Source organism: Diadema antillarum, unplaced genomic scaffold (assembly GCF_040938485.1).
Source record: "Diadema antillarum isolate AM-2024a unplaced genomic scaffold, OU_Dant_1.0 seq00000113_RagTag, whole genome shotgun sequence".
NCBI classification, from domain to species: Eukaryota; Metazoa; Echinodermata; class Echinoidea; order Diadematoida; family Diadematidae; genus Diadema; species Diadema antillarum.
The window spans coordinates 147,076-169,794 of NW_027271197.1; the positions used below are offsets into that span (position 1 = coordinate 147,076).

Consider the following 22,719-nt stretch of genomic DNA (forward strand, 5'->3'; position numbering starts at 1 on the left):
TAGCTGTTTCTTTTCTTGCAGGATGTTCATAATTTCAAAATCTAGAAGTAGAGGCGCGTTTACACCGACCACAGTACGGGCACCGGTCCGTGTTTTTGCTTTGGTGCGCCAAAAGGAACCATGTCTGGTTCTGTTAAAAAAGAATCAGTAATTCGGTACAAAATCACCCAAAATGTTGTACTCTAATGTCAAAATTAAGAGCAACAAAATTAACAGTAGAGGATTAATTTTGCAACAAAAGTATCAGCGGGTAAGTGATATTGTAACTGAACACCATAGTACGGTAGTTTGTTTTCTAGCAAACCCTCATGTGGATTGCAGAAAATCTTTCCTGTCGTTTTTATTCTAGTTATTGAAAATTATTTATCTTTGAGCTTTTTTTTTTTGTAACCTCTTCTCTGCGAGAGACAGCGAGGGAACATTATCATATCTCTTATATGCTTGTTAATATTATGATTATTCTTTTGTGTGTGTGTGTGTGTGTGTGGTGTATGTGTGTGTGCGCGCGTGTGTGTGTATGTGAGTGTGTGTGTGTGCGCGCGTGTGTGTGAGTATGTGAGTGTGTGTGTGTGTGTATGTGTGTGTGTGTGTGTGTGTGTGAGTGTGTATGTGTATGTGTATGTGTATGTGTGTATGTGAGTGTGTGTGTGAGTGAGAGATTGGGTGGATATGAGTACTCTGCTGTCATGTGCTCCCTTTGAAAAGGTCATGACATGAATGCCGGCATTTATGCCAATATGGATTCTAATGCTTAGTCCAGATTTGTTTTTCTTTGTCTTTCTCTGCAGTCTTCTCGCCAAAGGAGTTGCAAAGTGAATTTTAGAACATGAATTTTATATTGGTAATGATTAACTATTCATCTGATTTGATATTTTAATTACTGCAGCTGATTTGGATTTTATACTGATGACAATTCATTGTAATGACTGAATTTTTGTTTGTATTTTTATGTTTTATCTCAGGACCTTGATGAAAAACAGCTCATGCTGATCAAGCTATCCTGAATAAATATGTTTCAATAAATATTACGTCGAATGCCTTTTTAAGATCTAGAAATACCGCGCCGGTGATTAACCACTTGTCTAAGATACCCAAAATGGAGTCGCAAATTTCAGTCAGACAAGTCGTTGTAGAGTGTCGTGGGCGAAATCCAGTGACTATCTTTCAGATAAAACGTGCTGCCGGTGTAAATAATCGTATAATCTATTGCTTATGAACATTTTTTTCAAGGATTTTCGAAACAATAGGCAGAAGATGTAGGTCTGAAATTCGACATTTCGGCTGATTTTTGCAGTTGCGAATAGAAATGATTTTTACACGTTGAGCGTAAGTGAGGTGTTAGATAGTGAGGCAAAATGAGCATTTTTTGCATGTTTAACGGAATAGCCCTGCTGGAAAGAACACTGTCCCACAGTGTGAGAAATACAGTGTGAAACACAGAATGAACACAGTGTGAAATCTCTTCACAGTGTTAAATTCGAGCGTTTTAACAGTGTGAACACAATGTGGTCATCAATTTACAGTGTGAAACAAAGCATTACTATATGAACACTGTGAAAACCACACCACAGAGTGAAATAATCTTCACACTGTTAGATTCAAGAGTTTTCACACAGTCAACTATGTGAACACACTGTGGGATACTGTGTTCTTTCCAGTAGGGAGGAATTTGAAGCGCGCAATCCGAAAATAAACGCGCGCTTTCACAAACTGAGGTATATCCCAATTCGTTTCTCCTTGCGTACCTAATGGCGAAAATATTCGAATAACAAGATTTGTTAATCCAAAGATTCGTTATTTCGAAGGTTCGTTAATCAGAAAGCGAAGATATGTTTGAACGCACCTCCTCATTTTCTGATAAAGGAACCTCATTTCAGTTCGGATTAACAAACGTTCAGAATTACGAAACTTATTTCATTTTCGGACTAACGAAGCATCGGAAAAACGAACCTTCGGAACAGCGCCACAAATGTTCGGATTAACGAACCCTATCTCATTCTCTGATTAACAAACATTGATAGGCATAGAGAATTTGTGTGTTTGGCAACACTTTATTAACGTACCTTACCAGGGGTGGATCCAGGAATTCCGTAAAGAGGGGGCGCGTTTACAAAATTAATGGGGGTGGGGCGCACGCACTCCTCCCCCATTTTTTTCTTTTTATTTCTTTTGTTTCAACAAAAAATAAAGGGGGGAGGGGGCGTGCGCCGGTTGCGGTCCTCCCTGGATCCGTCACTGCCTTACTTCATTTTCGGATTAGCGAACCTTTGCAGTATCGAAAATTACCCGTCTTGATGACTATGATTGGAGTAATTTCGTCGACAGGGTGTTAAATTGCCAAAAAGAATTTGTTACGTTCCGTATTGCATTACTATAATCAGCGAGAGCAACACCAACAAAAATATGACAGAAAAGTAGGCCATGTCTTTTCCCGCTTTTGGTTGGGTTGACAGATAATAATAATATTACTGAAGGGACAAAAGTTCACCAGGCACCGTCACAACTGTTAGCAGGTGGCGTCACCCTGTCCCTAAACTGACACAAGGTGGACATACGAAAACGGAATTTCCAATTTCTTGCCAAGTTAGCCCCCAACTTGGTCAAAAGCCTGTCAACAGCCGAAGCAAGTACGATGCCTATATCATATAGGGAAGGTCAAACCACACACGAAGGTAAGATATTGAATCTGTATTAAGTAGTCTACACGAAAGAAACACGAAGAGAACACGATAGCTTCACGAAGATTTTGCCACGGCTCACGAACACGACGAAGTTCCTCCTGCAGTCCGAGAAACCCCACTAGCGATCATACGATGGCTCAAGATGCCCTCATGAATGACCGGTGAATAACCCGATGTTTAAACGATCAGAGCCGAATTTGAAAATTACCCCTAGATCGTGTTCGTGTGTTCATCTTTGCAACATTTCGGGACAATATGACGCCTGCGCTAAAAGATGATAAACAAGGGCAACGAGCAACAGTGAGCACGGAGCCAAACAGAGTCACGAATTAAGGAGGGCGGAGATGGGTCTTTAAAGAGGGAATCCAGTCCAAATATAAGTTAGTTTGATAAGAAAGAGTAAAATCTTACGAGTTCAACGGTAAACTGAAATCGGATGAAAAATAAGGACGTTATGACATTTTGAAATTGTGCTAATTTCTGCAAAACAGTTCTTGTACAGTGGATACGAATATGCAAATGAGTGAGCTAACCATGTCACACCCTCACATTTGATCGTATCCATCGTATCCATTGATCGTATACAATAAATGATAATAATAATAATACTATAGTGGCTACTTGTATAGCGCACAGGTCCACTTTTCAGTGCTCATGGCGCTTCAAAAATGAAAAGATATCATATATTTACATGCATATACATATTCAAACATTTCAACAAAGAAGAAAGTGGTAAACAAAAGCAAATAGATACCAAATAAAGAATACAACATATATCAATTAAAAGGTTACAGCTCGTTATTCCGAAGGTTCGTTATTCCGAAGGCTCTTTATTCCTAAGATTCGTTATTCCGAAGGTTCTTTGTTCCGAATGTCATTTTCGGATTAACCAATCTTCGGAATAACGAACCTTCGGAATAACGCCACAAATTTTCGGATTAATGAACCCTTTTTCATTTTCGGATTAACGAACCTGTAGGTATAGGGAATTTGCGTGTTTCGGATTAACGACCCTTCGGAATAACGACCCTTCGGAATAGCGAACCTTCGGAATTACGAACAGCACCCCAATTAAGAATACAACACTGATCGAACATTAATGACATACAGCAATTACAGTCCTCATTATGAAAGGAACAGATAAGTTTTAAGTTAAGATTAAATTCAATGTTTCTGTTATTGAAGTCTGAAGCATGACCTTATTCCTGGTTTATGAATAACTTAAGAATAGTGATCATTAGATGTACGCGGATTTGAGCTTCGGGCATGATTGCGTTTGAATGAAAAACTGGATATTTCACAATTTTATGTACACACTATGGTAAGTTGTGAGGGAGTGACATGCTCACTTTCCCATTTGCATATTATTCATATTGACTGTTCAAGAACTGTCCCCCCCCCAAAAAAAAAAAATAGCAAAACTTCGACCAAATCTATAGTGTTGAACTCGTAATGTTTTACTCTTTCTTATCAGACTAACTTATATTTGGATTGGATTTCCCTATAAAAGAAACGATTCCACTATCAGGATATAGGTTATCAAAGTGAAGCAATGCATAATGCATTTCACAACCCAATTAAATGGAATTGAATTGAATTTATAATACCACATTATGGGGTGGAACACCCTGATCAGCAGAGCTGGATTCCATAGGATGATGATGGTTATGATGATAATGATGATGATAATGATGATGATAATAAAGATTAGAATGATAATGATGATGATGATGATGATGATAATAATAATAATAATAATAATAATAATAATAATAATAGTTATAATAATAATAATAATTATAAAAGCAATAATGACAATAACAATTCGCATATGCTTAAGCTCGATATCCTTTAATACCCCGCAGTCATTAATCGGACACCAACAGCTATTATGTACCAACACGCAGCATTTAGTAGAAGTGGAAAGAATCTCGACCTTTAACGTAACCTGTGTTTCAACTCATCTATTCTTTGGCAGATTGGAGACGAAACTAAAAAAAAAAAAAAAATTGAAAGAGAAGGAAAGAGAAAGGGAGGGGTAACAAGTGTTCCCGATCCTGTCTGAGCTCTAAGAAGGTTATTCCTGTTTGTGACTAACTGACGAAAGACTGGTTTAGCTAGCACAACGCTTCGTGTTTCCGGGGCATAATTTGTCGCTTAGCTGAACATGAAAGTAGAAGATGACGTATTGATATTCTTCGGCGAGATCGGGATGACCAGGACCCTGTTTCATCAAGCTTTTTGTATATAGGGCTCACACGGGTAAATAATTCCCCATAGAGACGTGTGTTAGAATTCAAAATAAATATAAAAAAAAAGAATTATAAAAAAATCTGCAAATTAAGTGGGAGAGATGAGTGTTTCGTCTTCACACACCTGGATAAGTGAGCTACACCCAGGCCCCGAACTATAATATGGGGTCTTTATGGGGGGGGGGGGGGGGGGGGGGGGTTCAAAATTGGAAATAGTGGACCTTTCTGCGGGAGTTAAGCAACCAAGTGGGCTAGGGTCTCACTCTGGAAGAGGTATATTTTGGACCCTGCTCGCTAGCGGGGTGGGGGGGGGGGGGGGGTTCGTTCGAACCCCCTGAATCCCCCTATAGTTACGGGCCTGATACCCTGTCGGCGGATTCTTCTGCTCAAACTCTGTCTAAGGGTCCGCAAAGCCAGACTACGAGTTCTTTTCACTCAAAATATCACATATTTTCTGTACATGCACCCAAGGAAATGTAGTCCCTTCAAATTCCATGAGAAAAGTTTCCATCTTCAAACCAAAATGCAGTTTGTTGAGGAATTCATATTCAATACCTGCAGCTATTCAGTTTTATGCCAAACCACATTATTGATTTTCAATTAATTTTTTTCTTGATTTATTTTGGTATCTTTGGTACAAATTTGTGGAGGGGTCTGGGACATTCCATTTTATTTACAGGTGTGAGCCCTATTAAACGCACGACTTTACGAACGACTGGAATATGACAAGCCAAGTGAGTCTCTAATCATTAGTAACTTCAATAGTTAAAGTTAAGATTTGCAGATGATGATTATTATTCTTATATGTTAGCACACGTTTTTAGTTTAATAAAAGCATATTTTTGCCCAACTGTAGATGAAATGTTGACAAACAATCTTACTTTGCCAAAACATAAGGAAAAAATGGGCACACAGTTTGGCACTTCATATTCCAGTCGTTCGTAAAGTCATTCGTAACTTTACGAACAGCTTTAGGAAACAGGGCCCTGGTCGCCTCTATAATGTTTGCCGGAAACGAGCTTCCTGCCACTCCGACCGAGTTGTCTGAATTCTCCACACATAGTTATCCAGAGTAATTGGCTAATAGAGAGTTACACAGCTTACCAACAATCGCTTTTTTTTTCTTTACAAAACACGGATGTGTCTTTGGCATAGTTGTGTGATACTAGTTTTTTTGATACCAGGTATTTTAACTAGATATGCATGGCATTGAAACAACAATACCCCCTCCCCATAGAAAAAGAAAGATAAACACAATAACATTAATTATTTTTTTTTGGCAAGCAGCAGAATTTTGTGTAAAACATATTACTGAGATTTGTTATCGCTGTAGTATAAGCAAGTTGTATTACGAAAACATATTGGCACTGAACCGATGAAACGGTTGATTGGATAATTTTAGAAGCTCTAAAGAATTAAGTCTTGAACACAACAAATCGATCCACAGAGAGATAAAAAAAGATAGAAGAAAAAACAAACACACATTCTCTCGTCACTCTTGTCACTTACACACAGGACCGACACAGTATACGTCACAACTTTATATATGATATATATATATATATATATATATATATATATATATATATATATATACACATACTGTATATATATTCATAATATATCTATCTATCTATCTCTCTCTATATATATATGCATATACTATACGGTACTATAGTCAGTCATGTATCTATAGGGGTCATCTGAGAGTAGACATCGCCTTATACCTTTGCTTACGTCGGTAATATTTGCATTGTCTTGTAACTTCTTGTAACTTCTGCTTTTCTCAAACAACCCCGTTCCTTCAAGGCTCTCGAGATGTGTGCACATGCTCTGATTTCCATTTCTCCATTCAGTGTGATTTTTGTGATTCATTTTTAATAACCTGATCTGTCTAAACTCTGTTGAAACTGAAACTGAAACATAAGTAGTCACTCTGGAAAGAATGCTGGAAATTTGAAAAATACAGGTATATAGCACTTATCATGAAGATCATAGCAGGGCATGACCAGTTATTTAGCTTTCATTTAGCAATCTGATAAGAAATGCTCTATTCCGAGATCTTCGTATCATACATTTTCCTCGTTATTTGACTCCACTTGCCGAATAAAATTACTTCTTATTACTTCACCGATGTGTTGGCTCAGTAAGTAGAGCGGCTGCCTCACAATCGGGAGGTCGTGGGTTCAAACCCCGGCCGCGTCATACCAAAAGACGTTAAAAGATGGGAGTTGCTGCTACCTTGTTTGCCGTTCAACAGTTGAAAAGGTTAGAGCAACGTCGATCTGGCGCTGCTCGGTGGCTGCCGGGCTCACGATCAATTGGGCAAAAAAGAATTTCCATTTTCGGACAATAAAATTGGGTGTTTATATCCAAAACAATTATTATTATTATTATTCAATTCAAGTAAATAGCGTGAAAAATAGTCGTTACTTCTCTTCTATACTTGTTCATCATGCCTGTCCCCCAAGGTCATAGGCGCCGGAAGTGGGGGGGGGGGGCAGGGGGGGCGGCCGCCCCCCCACAATCCAAAAAGCGGGGGGGCAAAACGCATTTTTGCCCCCCCAAAAAGCCCCCCCCCAAAAAAAACAAAAAAAAAACAAACTTGAATAATAATAAAAATAAATGAATAAACAAAGAAAATGATAATAAATATGTATATATATGAATAAAAGGGAAAAAATATGGCTACAAACGGCAGCTTTTGGACTGTAAAATGTCAAATTTTTTAAGCTCGCTCGCTTCGCTCGCTCGCATCCAGCAGTTGAGCCCGGTGCGCCTCCCCCTTAATTTCTAAAGCGAAAAACATAGCTACGACGGCAGTTATTGGACTCTAGAATGTCAAAGTTTTCAAGGTCGCTCGCTTCGCTCGCTCGCATTGAATCGTTATGCCATTCTCCTAATGTTGCTGACAGTAATTGCCAGTAGTTGCGCCCGATGCCCCCGCCCCTTAATTTCCAAAGCGAAAGATAAATATAGCTACAAACGGGAGTGTTGGGACTGTAAAATGTCAAAATGTTCAAGCTCGCTCGCTTTGCTCGCTCGCATTGAATCGTTATGCCATTCTCCTAATGTTGCTGCCAGTAATTGCCAGCAGTTGCGCCCGATGCGCCGCCCCATTAATTTCCAAAGTGAAAGATATAGCTAAAAACCCCAGTTTTGGGACTGTAGAATGTCAAAATTTTCAAGCTTGCTCGCTTCTTGCTCGCATTGAATCGTTATGCCATTCTCCAAATGTTGCTGCCAATAATATTGCCAGCAGTTGCGCCCGATGCGCCCCCATTTATTTCCAAAGCGAAATATATAGCTACAATTAAAACTCCAGTTTTGGAACTGTAGAATATCAAATTTTCAAGCTCGCTCGCTTCGCTCGCTCGCATTTTATTGTTATGCCATTCACCTTATGTTGCTGACAGTATATAATTTGTCGATCGTTTCACACCGTCATTCCATAATCCATGTAAGGAAAACTTACAATGTTCCTCAATGACTTTGTTGTTGAATGTATCACATTCCGTAATGTATTGTAGTCCCATTATTGCTCACGCACACACGCACTTGTAAGCATACAGACCGTCTAAAATTACTTTATGGTTCCCCCCATGTTTATAGATGTGTGCGTGTGTGTGTGTGTGTGTGTGTGTGTGTGTGTGTGTGTGTGTATGTGTATATTGTGTAACATATGCATGGTCTAATCTTGAGCCCCCTCCAATGTTTGCCCCCCCCCCCCAAATCCAAAACTGCTTCCGGCGCGCCTGCCCAAGGTATTGAGGGTGTCTTGACAAGACAATAATTGACAAACAACGCAATGTCATACAAGCAATGACAAGAGTGGCCATAAAACACTGACTGACTTCGTTCCCTCATCCGTGGAATGGTCCTGGGGGCGTTTCATCAACGAGTTCGTCGGAGTTTTCACCGACAAATTTGCTATCAGCCAATCAGACACAAGGATTTACACTGACAACTGTTAAAAGCTAATGAAATCCTTGGTCTGATTGGCTGATAGCAAATTTGTCGGTGAAAACTCCGACGAACTCGTTGATGAAACGCCCCCCTGGTAGAAGTCTCATCAGCCAGAGACCTCGATCGGCCTCCACGTCTACATTATCTATGGACTCATCTTCAACACACATTTTGATGTCATGAGTAAAGAAGCAACATTCCTCGCTGCGTTTCTCCAGCTCAACTCCAATCGCCGTAAGGAGATGACCCATGTACGAGATCATGGACCTACGTTGAAGGTCAATGGTTAGACCAAGGAAGTACCTAGTACCTCCTTTTTAGTCAGACACAAAGTATTGGCCCATTATGCAGTTGATGCACGGGTCATGTGAGCCGGTTCTGATTGCAATGTCAAGCGTATACACCGACACATCTGTTGATAACATTAAAGTTCAAATGCTTCGAGTTCAACATAATCCTAAAGAGACACAAGAGTTTAGGTATGTTTCTGGCAACTAAAATCCACGAGCAAGCGTTACAACCACACTATAAGTTAGTTTTAGTGGCTCACGTGCGCTAGCAGAGCCACCTGTATGGCCATGCTGTACAGAATCCCCTTGTTTGACCTGGTTCACCCTCTTCACCATTGATTGTCATCAATTACCAGGGACCACCTGTAATGTACTGTGAGCGTGGCGTGTCTCGACCGAGGTCTGCATTTTATTCTATTCAAATTCAAATTCAAATTTATTCCGTTTCTCGACAGTAAAAAAAATAACATAACATACATCACTCTTTCTTCAGTGATAAGAATCGTACCAAAAAAACAAACAAACAAACAAACAAACAAGCAAAATGAGTTTAACAGAGTAAAACAGTACTTGTATGCTTGCAGTAAAGATACATTACAATGCCTGAAGTAAATTAAAGTAAAGTGGAATATCAACGTACACAAGGCGAAAAACGGAGGGACCCACTGAAAAGACGAAGCTTGTAGAGTGTGGGCCCCTCAGGAGAAAAAGAATCAGTGAAAATATTGGTAACAATTATCGGCATCAGGACAGCAACGAAAATGTCTGAAGCAACAACAGCGAAAATAGTTGTAACAGCAGAAAAAAAAAATAGAGAGGAAAAAATGTTTAAAAACATTGACAAAATAGAAATAGAAATGGAAGCCCATAAAGAGTCAGACAGAAAAGGAAAAAAAACACAAAATGACAACATTAACATAATAATAAACGGACATAAAACGACACTGGGACATCGACGAGGCTATAGTTAAACGCAAAAGACAGACTACGACAGGAAGTAAGACTAGCACAACGGAGATAACGATACACGAGGGCTGGACGATGGAAAACAAAAACAAGACAGAGACAAGACCAGACGGAAAAAAACCCAAAAAAACAAAAAAACAAACATCCCTCATTATATAAGCGTATAGAGTGCAGATCCCGAAGAAAAATCCATCAACTGCATGACTAACTTAACCCAAAACTTTATTCACGGACTTGGCGGTGGTCAGCCAGTACGAGCGACAATGTGTAAACAACTATGCGGATTTTATGAAAGGGGCATCATAACGAATAACGTGTAAAACTAATCCGATTCATGACAAATGTTATTGTAAAATCGCAAAAGAAAAGCTTTTAATTTCCGTTTAAATGAATACAAAGAGGGAGCTGTTTTTATATCGTGGTTCAGAGAATTCCAATAGTTTGGACCAGTGTAGATAAATGAATTTTTCCCTAAAATTGTTCGGAAAAAAGGTAAATGAAATTCATTTAAACGTCGGGTGGAATAGGAGTGAAATGATTGGTTTTTAAGGAACATTGAATAAAAAATAGATGGAAGTGAACTGTTATTAAACATGTACATAAATTGACCTAAATTGAATAAAAACAACTCATTTATTTTTAGTAACTTATTAGACGCAAACAGTAAATTTGTATGTGAACGTGCAGGAGAATGACAAATAATACGGAGGGCTTTTTCTGCAGTAACAACACTCTATTCAAGAGGGTCTGATGAGTATTACCCCAAGCCAAAATTCCATAATTCAAATAAGGCAGTATCAAAGTGGAGTATAACATGAGTAATGACTTTTGAGGAATATAAAATTTCAATCTGTTCAAAACACCTATATTACGTGATATAATTTTACAGATATGATCAATATGTGTTTTCCAAGACAGTTTATTGTCAACAATTATACCAAGAAATTTAAAATCTAATACACTTTCTAAATCAATATCATCTAAAACTATGTTAGAAGTTAATACCTCGACAGTATTACTGAAAAGCATATATTTTGTTTTTTGAACATTCAATGATAATTTATTAGCCCTGACCCAATTAGTAACTTTTAACAGTTCTGTGTTAACTTTTTGGACTAAAATATCAACATCATTGTGAGCAAAAAGAACAGTGGTATCATCTGCAAAATGAATAAAAGAAAGTGTTTCAGAAACAGAAGAAAAGTCATTGATATATACTATCAATAACAACGGTCCTAAAAGACTTCCCTGTGGAACACCACACTCGTCTTGACATCTCTTATAGCTGAATTATTATCTTTAATAGTAACAAACTGTTTCCTATTACCTAAGTAACTCTTAAACCACTCCAAGGCCTTCCCACGTATTCCATAATGCGATAATTTATAAAGTAAAATGTTATGATTGATTGTATCGAAGGCCTTGGAGAAGTCCAAAAAAATACTAATTAAATGAGCGTGGTTGTCAATTGCGTTAACCACGTTATCAACGAAATGAAGAATTGCGTGAATAGTGCTATGTTTTTCTCGAAATCCAAACTGCGATTTTGTAAAAATTTTATGCAAATTAAAAATTTTTATAATTCTAATATAAATTATTTTTTCTAATACTTTAGACAATGAAGATAAAGAAATTGGGCGATAATTACTCATATCCAGTTTGTCACCCTTCTTATATATTGGTATTACTTTCGCCAATTTCATTTTATCAGGAAATATACCATGAGAAATTGATAAATTAAAGATATGAGTCAAAGGGTCTGCAATTGCAGATATGACTCCTTTAAGAATACAATTATCAATACCATCATAACCGGAACTGCGCTTATTTTTAACAGAAGAAACAATATCAATAATTTCATACCTATTCGTTGGAATAAAAAAAAACAGAATTTGGGTTACATTGACCTAAAAATTCAGTAAAATTTTGTTTTGTGGCCGGGATATCTTGAGCAAGCGATTCACCTATCTGAGAAAAATAAGAGTTAAAAACACTGACAATATCAACAGAATTGTTAATCAAATTATCATCCGATTTAATTTGATCAATCTCTACTTTTTTTGCTCTGATATTCATCGCCCGGTTTAAAACTTCCCAGGTATTTTTTATATCAAACTGAAATTTTGACAACTGTCGTGAGTAATAATTTTTCTTCTCAAAACGTAAAATTCTGATTAGTGTATTTTTATAAGATGTGTATTTCCTTTTCGATTGATCAGTATTTTCCATTTTATATTTATAATATAAACGATTTTTTCTGTTAATTGAGCGAAGAATTGATTTAGTTATCCACGGTAACCTAGGAGTCTTCTTATAATCCATTCTTTTCTTTTGTTTAGGAATTATATCATCCAAAAAACAATTCAAAATATTCATAAAATTGTCAAAAGACAAATTAACATCGTCACTGTCATATACTCGTGACCAATCTGCATTATCAAGAGCGGCATCAAGACTGGCCAACTTTTCAGGGGACACTCTACGTTTAAATAAAGGAAATGAAGATTTGGAGTCATTAACAAGCGTTCTCAAAGTAAAGCAAGTCATTATTGGAAAATGATCCGTTATATCTGAAAGAATTATAAAAGAGTCAGGGAGGGGTAAAACATTACAAAACATATTATCAATGAGAGTAGCCGAATGATCTGTAACCCGAGTCGGTTTGGAAATGAGGGGTAGAAAGGAAGAAGACAAAAGCATTTCGAGAAACTCACTTGAAGAATGATCATTTCCTGATTTCAACAAATCAATGTTGTAATCACCAAGTAAAAAACAGTCCTTGTTTCGAATTACTGGATTTTTTGCCAAATCTGAAATATAAGTAAAAAAATCTACAATATTTGAATTGGGAGGTCTATATATAATTCCAACTACCACATTCTTACATCCTGGAATACTAAGTTCAATGAAAAGAGATTCAACAGTGCTATCCATTCTGCAGATATCGCTGTGAATAACACATTTAAAAGAACTTGAGACATAAAATGCAACGCCACCTCCACTCCTGTCAGATCTATTATTAACATACATATTATATCCGTCGATAACAAAAGAGTTTTCAGACGATGCGGTTAGCCAAGTTTCACTCAGACCAATGACAGAGCATGATTGAGTGTGATCAGATTCTAATAAAAACTGTAACTCATCAAAATGCTTATTTAAACTCCTTATGTTTAGATGCAGCAAAGAAAACGTGTCTTTAGAAAAACTATGATACATATCTTTACATTCATTAACAGTTATATAATTACATAGCGGGTTCTGAATTGAATCATCAAAATCATAAGTAAATTCAGGAGCTGATGAATTCAAATTATCGGCTGCGAAATTATCATAGGGAGTTGCATGTGTAACTGGTACTCCATCAACTAAATCAGATTCGGATGTTGTGTGTCTAAATAATTCAAAAAAAATCATCATTCGACATAGAATGAAAGGGTGCATTTACGAAATCAGCCATAGTAGATAATGATATGGTCTGAAATAGAATTCTGAGTTACCAGCGAAAGTGTGAAGAGGAAGCGTGCGATAGAAAAGGAAAGCGGCCAGCAGGCAACGTGTGACAAAGCACGTGAACAATTCGATACACGTAGCAATGTGCAATGCTGGCGTAGGAGTCTTGATGTAGGGATGATCGCTTCGAGAAAGGTGGAGTGGGAGTAAGAAAAAGCAGAATGGGTTGAACGAGAGAGGCCAATAATGGCGAGGGAGACAAACACAGAACATATAGAACAAGTAAACGAAGATACATGTACAACGAGTGTCTGGGTGGGCATCCAAACTGAAAGCAAAAGACATATATATATAAAAAGTTGGGCTGAAAATAATGAAAGAAAAGGAAGTAAATAACAAAACTCAACTGTTGGAATGAAAGAACATATCCGCCTCGACATCATTATCAGGTATAACATGTACAAAACAATTACAGAGCCGAGCTAAACTGTTGCTGTCACCGAGCCGTGCATCTCTTCCGGGGAATGAGTTGATTACGTAAATTGAGTATTTTGCCCTACTTTGTCTAATAAAATGATACAAACGTTTTATGAACTGTAAACATATGCATAAATTATCCTTGAAAAGCGAAATCAGCAGTGTTTTGTAAATCAAAGCCTGACATTCACATGACATGAATGGAATGTACTCAAGGAAGATCTTTCTGACTTCCCGCCACTTCATCCTTTCCAGTTTCATAAGTCCATCTACTCTACAACGATGTATTTTAACTTAACCTGCACCTTCCTGTATCAGCATCACTGGAATTAAGCCTGCCGCGCTCTTGATAGTTGAAGAGTTTGTTCGCAAAAACCGATAAGTCCATTTTTTAAGATTATGAAGTACGGTCTCTGTCATAAAGTACAAAATAATACCTTTTAAATGATGTATTGGTCACTACATAATAAAGGTACATTTTTGAAGTTATGGTCAAAAGAAGCAAAACTTTTCTTATTATTCTCTTTATTTTTCTTGACCTTTAATCGCAAGTATCTCCATTTGGCAAATATGGACTTATCGGTTTTTGCATACAAACTCTTCAGTTATAGTTTGATTAGGTAAATGTGCGCGCACCATTTTAAACGTTGCGACTGATCTTCAGAGCCTGAAGGATACACAACGAATAGATGAAAAAGAAGCAAACTTAAAGGTCCTGTTTACCTTTGAGAACATTTAATGAATATGTGATGGTCTGTTGTACCACAAAACATCCTATCATATACAATTTTCGCGACAAAGCCTACAATACAAGGAGATAATATCTGTATTTTTCTCAATAAACCGTAACTGTATACGTTTTAGTCTGAAAACATTCTTTATCATATAACTATTGTTCACATTTTGTTTATTTAACAATACTTAACATCGAGTTTACCGATTCAAATTTGTACAGTGATTGTTTCTATCCCTAAATCACATTTTAGAACTATTTCAAAGCACTTATGTTGGGTTTTTGTTTCATCTGCAAATTGTATGTCTTTAAAGATCTTAAGAGGATACACAACGAACAGATGAAGACGAAGCAATTAAAGTTCCAATCCTGGCGTGGGGATTCATGTATGGCGATGGGTCAATTGAATCGAAAATCACGAATATGGTGCCCGTCTGGAAATATTGTGCATCGAAGCGTAAACGCTAATCGGTAACAATCGGTTCCAGTCGAGATTCTTCGGCTGTGTGTGTAGGCCTACTTTAGTACACAGAGATCAGTGATAAAGTTGTACACAATTCGTTATGAGAATTCTCGAATAAGTCCGAGTCGAGCCAGCCTTCTAGCCTACACGGGATCTTCAATAAGTTTCCCATTCTTGTCTTGAATCTACATCAATTCTTAATGTGTCACCCACTTCCTAGAAGAAACATTTCAGCCACTTAGGTCAGGAAATGTGTGAAGTAGTTTTCAAGATGGTCACTTATCTTTAATCTGCTTTCCTCTCTATACGAGATACGAGACACCGGCTATACATGGAGTCATTAACTGTGCATGCATTAAAGGTCTTTAACTGATGCATTGTTAGGGCTGTAACCTTTGGTTGGTTTTTACATGTAGAATTTGCGCCAGATTGTGTGTTATTCTATTTTTTTCATGCTCTTCATACAGCCAGAACGGAAAAGGAAAAGCTACCAGGCTGATACTCTTTATATTTCCCTTTCATCGTAACCCTGCAATGTACCCGCACATAATGAAAAGCGATAACTAACCAGTCTCATACTCCCTCTCCGCTACCCCCCCCCCCCAAAAAAAAAAAAAAAAAAAACGAGCAAAGAAGAATTTTGCCTTTAGACACATGCCCTAGAGCGTTGCACACTTGAAGTACGATGAAACCCTCTACAATTCTGTATGTCCGATTTTGCTACAGTTATAATCAATAATTTATAGTTATCCAAGTCAATTTGAGTATGACGTGGAATACTCTACCCTACAAGGATTAAGGTCCATATATTCCGGATCATCAGCGATTTCGTTGCAACGTCATTCTGTTTCCATGTTGTTTTTCAGGCCTCCCGTTTCCACCTCCTTACATTGATAAGATTGATATACATTATTCATCACATTTCTATTTTCAAGTCCAGGTCGTCTGAAGTTCATTTCTCCAGTCTTTAACTCTCAGAATGCGACTACGGGTCTTTGTCATAACTTTCGCTGATCTGTATTACAGGGCACAGTGACTCCCGTTATCTCACGCTTTCTTTCGTTATATTACAGTTTCGTTATAATAGCCAAGGATAAGTCCATGAATGTGTTTAGATGAATATCGTTTGACTTGAGTTTTTGCTCCATTGTTCGTTATGACGGGAATGAACAGTACTATCTTTTTCCTCTTTTTTTTTTTTTTTTTGGGGGGGGGGGGGGGGGGGGCGTCTCGGGAAATTTCTCGTCCGCAGCTGCATTGCACAAGGGCCACAAGCCTTGTTGTACGTATCGCGTGGAAACTGAGCATGGTGGTAGCCATAGAGCTATATACCTATACAAATTTAGCTCCGTCCATGGTTAAACCATCACTAACGAAGTTAGCATATTCTCAGATACGTCCCCAGATGTACGAAACACACTCATAACAGAGGATCGAAGATAGGCTTATATAAATGGATGGAATGCCTGAAGCTACTGAATCTTCGTTGTTCAGTCATGGGAAAGCTTTTGAAGGAAGAAATGAAGACGAGGCCGAGGTTTTCTCAACCCTTTCTGTGGTATGTGATAGGGACTTTGGACAGAACCAGTAGGCCTACAACACTTTTGTGAAAGAAAAACATAAACGAGAACAGCAGCAGCAACGACAAAAGTAAACCCCCCCCCCCCAAAAAAAAAAAACGACCCCAAAGCCACTTAAACCACACAAAGGGATAATTGTGTTGGTAGAAGGAAATCTCTTTGTTTACGTGTTGGCACACACATAATGGTTTTCAAGCTGCGATGGCTCAAAAGAAAGGATGCCACATTCCAACTTATACGATAAAGGATTAGAGGATTATAAAGTATGAATGACTAGGGCATAGAAGAAAGAACTGATCTAAATTGCTAATTCATGAAAATTTCTACAGAAATTAATGCGTTCTGGAGTGTACACAAATAACGCAATTTTGGCAGCCTTCCTGTAGCCAGAGAAAGGTGTTGGATCTCTGTACAACTTTAGTTTAGAGAATATTATGTGATAACGTAAATATGTATGCAGGACGCACTATACAAACGTGTTCTAACGCTTATCTCCATGAATGTTTATTGATGCGTCATTTCATTGCAAAATATTTAGTTGATTTTTTAAAACCCCGTTAAGGTTGATCAATGCGTCTTTTCATTGGATAATACTAAGCTGAATTTAAACGCAGGATGAGACTTGATTCTGCATAAGAAAGAGGCACGCCATTCTTGGCTGTTGGACTCTGCAAAGAAGCATAAATGCAAGGGAAAGGTTGAAACACATGGATCGTTTGCGTGCACGTCACGTGTTCGACACCCACGAATCAAACAGTCCACGAGTAATACAACCCATGAGTTAGACACTAAGCAAATAAAACCGATGAGTCCGACACTAGGCAAACAAGGCCCATGAGTTCTATGCTGAGAAAACAAGACCCACGAGATCACCACGATAAGCCCTGTGTTGTAGTGTCGAACTCGCGCGTCGTTTTTACCTTGTGTCCAACTCGTGGGCCTTTTTTGTTCAGTGTCGAACTCGTAGACCTTGTTTGCCTAGTGTCGGACTCACGGGCCTTACTTGCCTAGTGTCGAAGTCGTATGGGCGGTATACTCGTGGGCTGTATAACACACGGACCTTTTTTCAATGTCGAAGTCGTATGGGCTATATGTCTCGTGGGTGTTGGTCTCGTGGGATGACCCCGATTGCTTTGGCATGTTTGGGAGATCTCGAGATGAACAGAAGAAGCTAAAGGAACTATACATACTGTAACAAATGCATGTTGACTTGTACTCCTTCTATCACACCTATGTGGCCATAATAATTAGCCATATTTCATAATATTATTTCCACATTTTTTTTTCTTCATGTATATTTGAATAGGCCCACACAATAAAACCTTCCAAACAAAGATTCTGCCAGTGACATCATTTCTCAATCATTGCCTAAGTATTAATATGATTAACAAAAGACATTGGAATGCACTTTCCAATAGACCGACCAGAACTTGCTTGATTGTCTGTTGTTTTAGAGAAACAAGGAAACATGCAAGTGATGCTCAGTCCCAAAGTAGCATTCCTATGTCTTTTGTATATCATTAGGCCTACTTTAGCAAGGTTCTATTTTTGTGGGCTCATCCAAGGAATCTGAAAAAAAAAATATAGTAGAACAACTATTACAGAATATACGTCACTCACGTATTTAGGTATTTGTGTAGCCACAAAAGTGATGTTGAAGGTACCAAAATTAAAGTATCAGGAATCAACAGAAAATTAACATATATATCTGCATTGTAGGCCTATAGTTCCTTCAATTCTATCCTTGTCACGACACACGCACGTTAGTTGGTATCACACAACAACTGCGTAGTAAAGTTTTTGAAAAAAATTGGTTATGAGCAATCGTAACAACATATAAATGAAAATGATGTATGTGTATAGCCTCCGAGAATAACAGTGCTTGTAGCCACTGACATAGCTACCCTACCGAAGCAAAATAAATAAATAGATAAATGAATGAATAAATAAAAATAAATAGATAAATAAATAAATGAAAAAGAAGCTTGATGAAAAAAAGTAAACAAGGGTGAACAGAGAAACAGAACAGTGGAGGGTGGTGGTGGTGGTTTACGTCATGCTTCGCTGTTTTAATGTGACCCCAAAACAATGAATTAGAGGATAAACAATTTATGAATTAAACGGTATGCTTCATCATTTGGCCTCGGATTAAGAACACTCATCTTAACATGACGGGCACTATAACTGCTATATGATATTTTGTTTAAATGCTTAAGCATCATAGTAATACTATATATTTGTCAGGACCGGCGCAACCGAGCCCGTGGGAGGGGGGGGGGGGGGGGTCCACCCCAACTGTATGTGTGTGTGTGTGTGTTTTTTTTTTTGCGTATTACATATAGGGTCTTACCACTTGAGCCCGACTTTCTGGATTTGACTTTCGTTGTTTATCTTTGCTTGGCTAGCAGTCGATGCTATTAGAGGAGTGGCGTCCCCCCCCCCCCCGAAAAAACAACAACAAATAAACAAACAAACAAACTGTAAAGTTTGTCAACCGATTTTGGTACTGAAATGGCATCCAAAAGTGTAAAAAAATTTTGTGTGCTTGCCAACCGATTCCCCTGAAGTGGCACCAGAAAATATTAAGCCTTTTTTGTCTTTGTTTATGTTTTTGGTTTTTTTTTTTTTTGCATGTCAGCCGACTTTGGCACACATATTAACTGTCATCTAAAATGTCTCCCCCCTCCATCCTCGCAACGAATCGACATCCCTGTTCTCGTAAAAGGGGCCCCTTACTTTTAAAAACTTAGCGCCGGTCCTGTATGTATATCATAATCATACATAAGAAGGCTAATATTACGAATTACTTATGGGCACAATAATTGAAATGCGAACAGACGTACCACCGCCATGCTTATAGCACAGATACGGGAATCGCCACACGTTCCCCAGTCCCACGGAGGATCCGCACAGGGCTAGGAAGAAGTCCAGTTTATTGGTCCAGTTCCCTCTCTCGTTTTGCTCCGATTTCTCCCCGTCCATCTTCTGGACCCCGCTCGACTGTTGTTTGCTCTCTTTTCGTGCTTCCATTTCCATTTCTATTCCCGAGACCCTCAGATCAGCGCATGTATTTCTTTTCCCACCTGTATCTCGCCGTCACACTCGATGGTTACTCTGCAGCCCGAATAACGTTCCTCTATTATAACTTAGAAGCGGGGAAACTGGAAATAAATGCGCGTGCGTGTGCGAGTGAGCGTGTGTGTGTGTGTGTGTGTGTGTGTGTGCGTGTGAAACTACCAAGGAAAGGACGGGGGGGGGGGGGGGGAGGGCGGGGGAGGAGTGGGTGTTCAATAGTAGGAGAACAGTCCTGTGGCAAGCAGAAGCTTTTTTCCGTTACTGTAATATTTTGTTGCCCCTGGTTGATCCAACTAACATACTACTTCCAAATTGCTATTCAATCGGCAAAATACAGTCAAACCTGCCTTTGCTGCTAAATACCTGTATATAGCGGCCACCTGCCGTAAACGGCCACTAAATACCCCCCACCCCCTCCCCACCCCCACCCCCGAGAAAAGCCATGTTACCACTACCCTGTCTGTAGCGGCCACGTGTCAATAGCCACCATTTTCGTCTGCCTTGGGTGACCGCTATAGACAGGTTTGACTGTGTAAGACTCTGGGTAGGTAGCACAGCTGTAATATACAAAATCGAAAAATGATGCACAGGACAGAATGGATCGGTGAGAATTGGATGCACGAGTTTAACTTTGGAGCTGTTTAAACCCATGAGGGCAGCGAATGGGTTTTAGACAGTTAGAAAGTTAAATGAGAGCATCAATTCTCGTTGATCCACGAAACAGGCCTGTGCATCATTCGTCCTATAAAATAGGCCATTAAATACATGAAATTCAACGTTTTGCCCCACCATGCGTCCGGTACACCTATCATAACACTGTACAAGGCTTGAGCCATGCGTTCGGATTTTACCGGACGCATGGCTGAGTATGGATTAGTAAAAATCAATGCATGATGATTGACCAATCAGATTGCAGAGATTCTAAATCCCATTTCATAATACTCTTTGACAAGCAGAGAGGTCATTCAGGCTTACTTGGATCAAGTTAGCAGTATACTGCACCCGCGCTATTTTTGTGCCTCTCAAGAAATTTGTGGCAGCCAGAGTATTATGGATGGAATTTTAATCTTTCGACACCTCAGAAACCGGTCTGAACTATACCCACCCTTCTTCTCAGGCAGATCCGAAAACGAACTGGATGTATCAATCTCAGATATTTATGTCGAAAGGGTTACCTTTGGCCTACTCGCGTTGAGTTGTACAAAACAATCACACCAAAATTATCCAATACCAGCTTGGTAAGAACTGATTAGATTTGGTTGTGAGGGTGAATCTTTGCACTTAATAAGCCTCATTAAAAGGTGGATATGTTTTCTTCTGAAATCAAAGGGACTTTATTTCTTTGATGCAGATTCAGAAAACGCCTATTTTTTTTTTTTTTTTTTTTTTTTTTTTTACGGGAAGAGCCGAAGTCTTACTTTAAGGCCCTCTTTGTGAAGTTTGAGCCAAGAAAATTCCCTGCAAATGTCAGGACTACAGCAAATAAAGTTATTTTACTTCGATGTTAAACATAGATGATAGTGACTCTTTCAAGTTCTGTACAGAAAGTTTTGATAACAAAAATAATAGTTGGGTAACTGTGATTGTAAAGGCCCTGTCTCCTCTTTCCAGGTAAGCTACGCGGGCTTGTTGCGAGAAGGGATTTTCCAGCACGCAGGAGAATTTTCTGCCGGCGGACAAGTATGTTGGCGAGTTCCGTCAGTTAAGGGCTTTTTACACTTGTGTTTCTTAACCCCGGACTTTCTCTGACCCAGGACTATCGTTAGTCCCGTACCAATTTTTTCAGCATTTTACACTCGCCAATTAGTCCCGTACTATCTCTTGTCCGGGGCTAAGGAGAAAACTGACCTTTTTACACTCGTATTTCTTAGCCCCGGACTTTCCAAAACACATGAATATTCATAATTACGCTGTGTACTGTACACGTACACGCACGCACCGGCAGCACTTGATTACCTCGTTTCTGATTGGTCAGTGAGGATCGCACTTCGTCTCCGTCGCTTAGCCCAGGATTATTTTTTCGTTCTGTTTACACTCACTTGCTTGGCACCGCAATTGCGGTGCTAACCCCTGCTATTTTGCAGGGCCAGATAGTACCGTACTATCGGTGGGGCCAGCCCACTTTGGCAAAAACGAGTGTAAACAGAAAGTGGGCTAAGGATAGTCCCGTACCAACGGTGGGGCTAAGGCCCCCCCCCTTAGCCCCACCGTTGGTCCGGGGCTAAGCAAAAATTTACAAGTGTAAAAAGCCCTTTACTGCCTTTCTGCTGGTTAGTTGAGAGTCGGCTGCGGCCAAGATAATGACATTCTGTGGGACTTCTGCCATATCAAATTCCTTCAGAGGGATTCCTTCACCGAGAAATGCACGTAAGTAGAACGGAACTGGCACGGGTCCAGCAGGAAAGACGTATGCGAAACTCGCCCAAATCCTTGCCTGCCTGCAAAAATCGTCCTGCGTGCTGGAAAATCCCAACACGCAAAAAGCCCGCGTAGCTTGTCCGGAAAGGTGTGACAGGGCGCCTTAAACTTGGCTGCGGGTGAATAAGACTTCCGTTCACAACTACGGGTAACTATGGGTGAGAGACGTGCTAGGTACTGTCATGTGCGAGTCATCTGCGGGGACCTCCGGGTAGCAAACATTGTTCTTCGCAAGTCGCACGAAAGGCTTGCCTGGTAATGTGTGACAGGGCCTTCACATGTGAATTACACCGGTGGAAACTCAGTATGCACCGGACGCGCGAGACTATGACGCATGATGGCGCTCTTGCTATAAGTCTGCTCGA

The 22,719-nt window shown here is 39.1% G+C and overlaps 1 protein-coding gene across 1 annotated transcript in view; it reads right to left on the reverse strand.

The window, feature by feature from the left end:
* The window catches only part of LOC139727050 (sodium- and chloride-dependent betaine transporter-like), a 47,772-nt gene extending 27,929 nt beyond the window's left edge, over positions 1 to 19,843 (reverse strand). Inside the window, exon 1 of the mRNA XM_071638031.1 lies at positions 19,705 to 19,843. Coding sequence (XP_071494132.1) covers positions 19,705 to 19,843 — 139 coding nt within the window. The remainder of the gene's footprint in view (positions 1 to 19,704) is intronic.
* Positions 19,844 to 22,719: the final 2,876 nt, after the last annotated feature.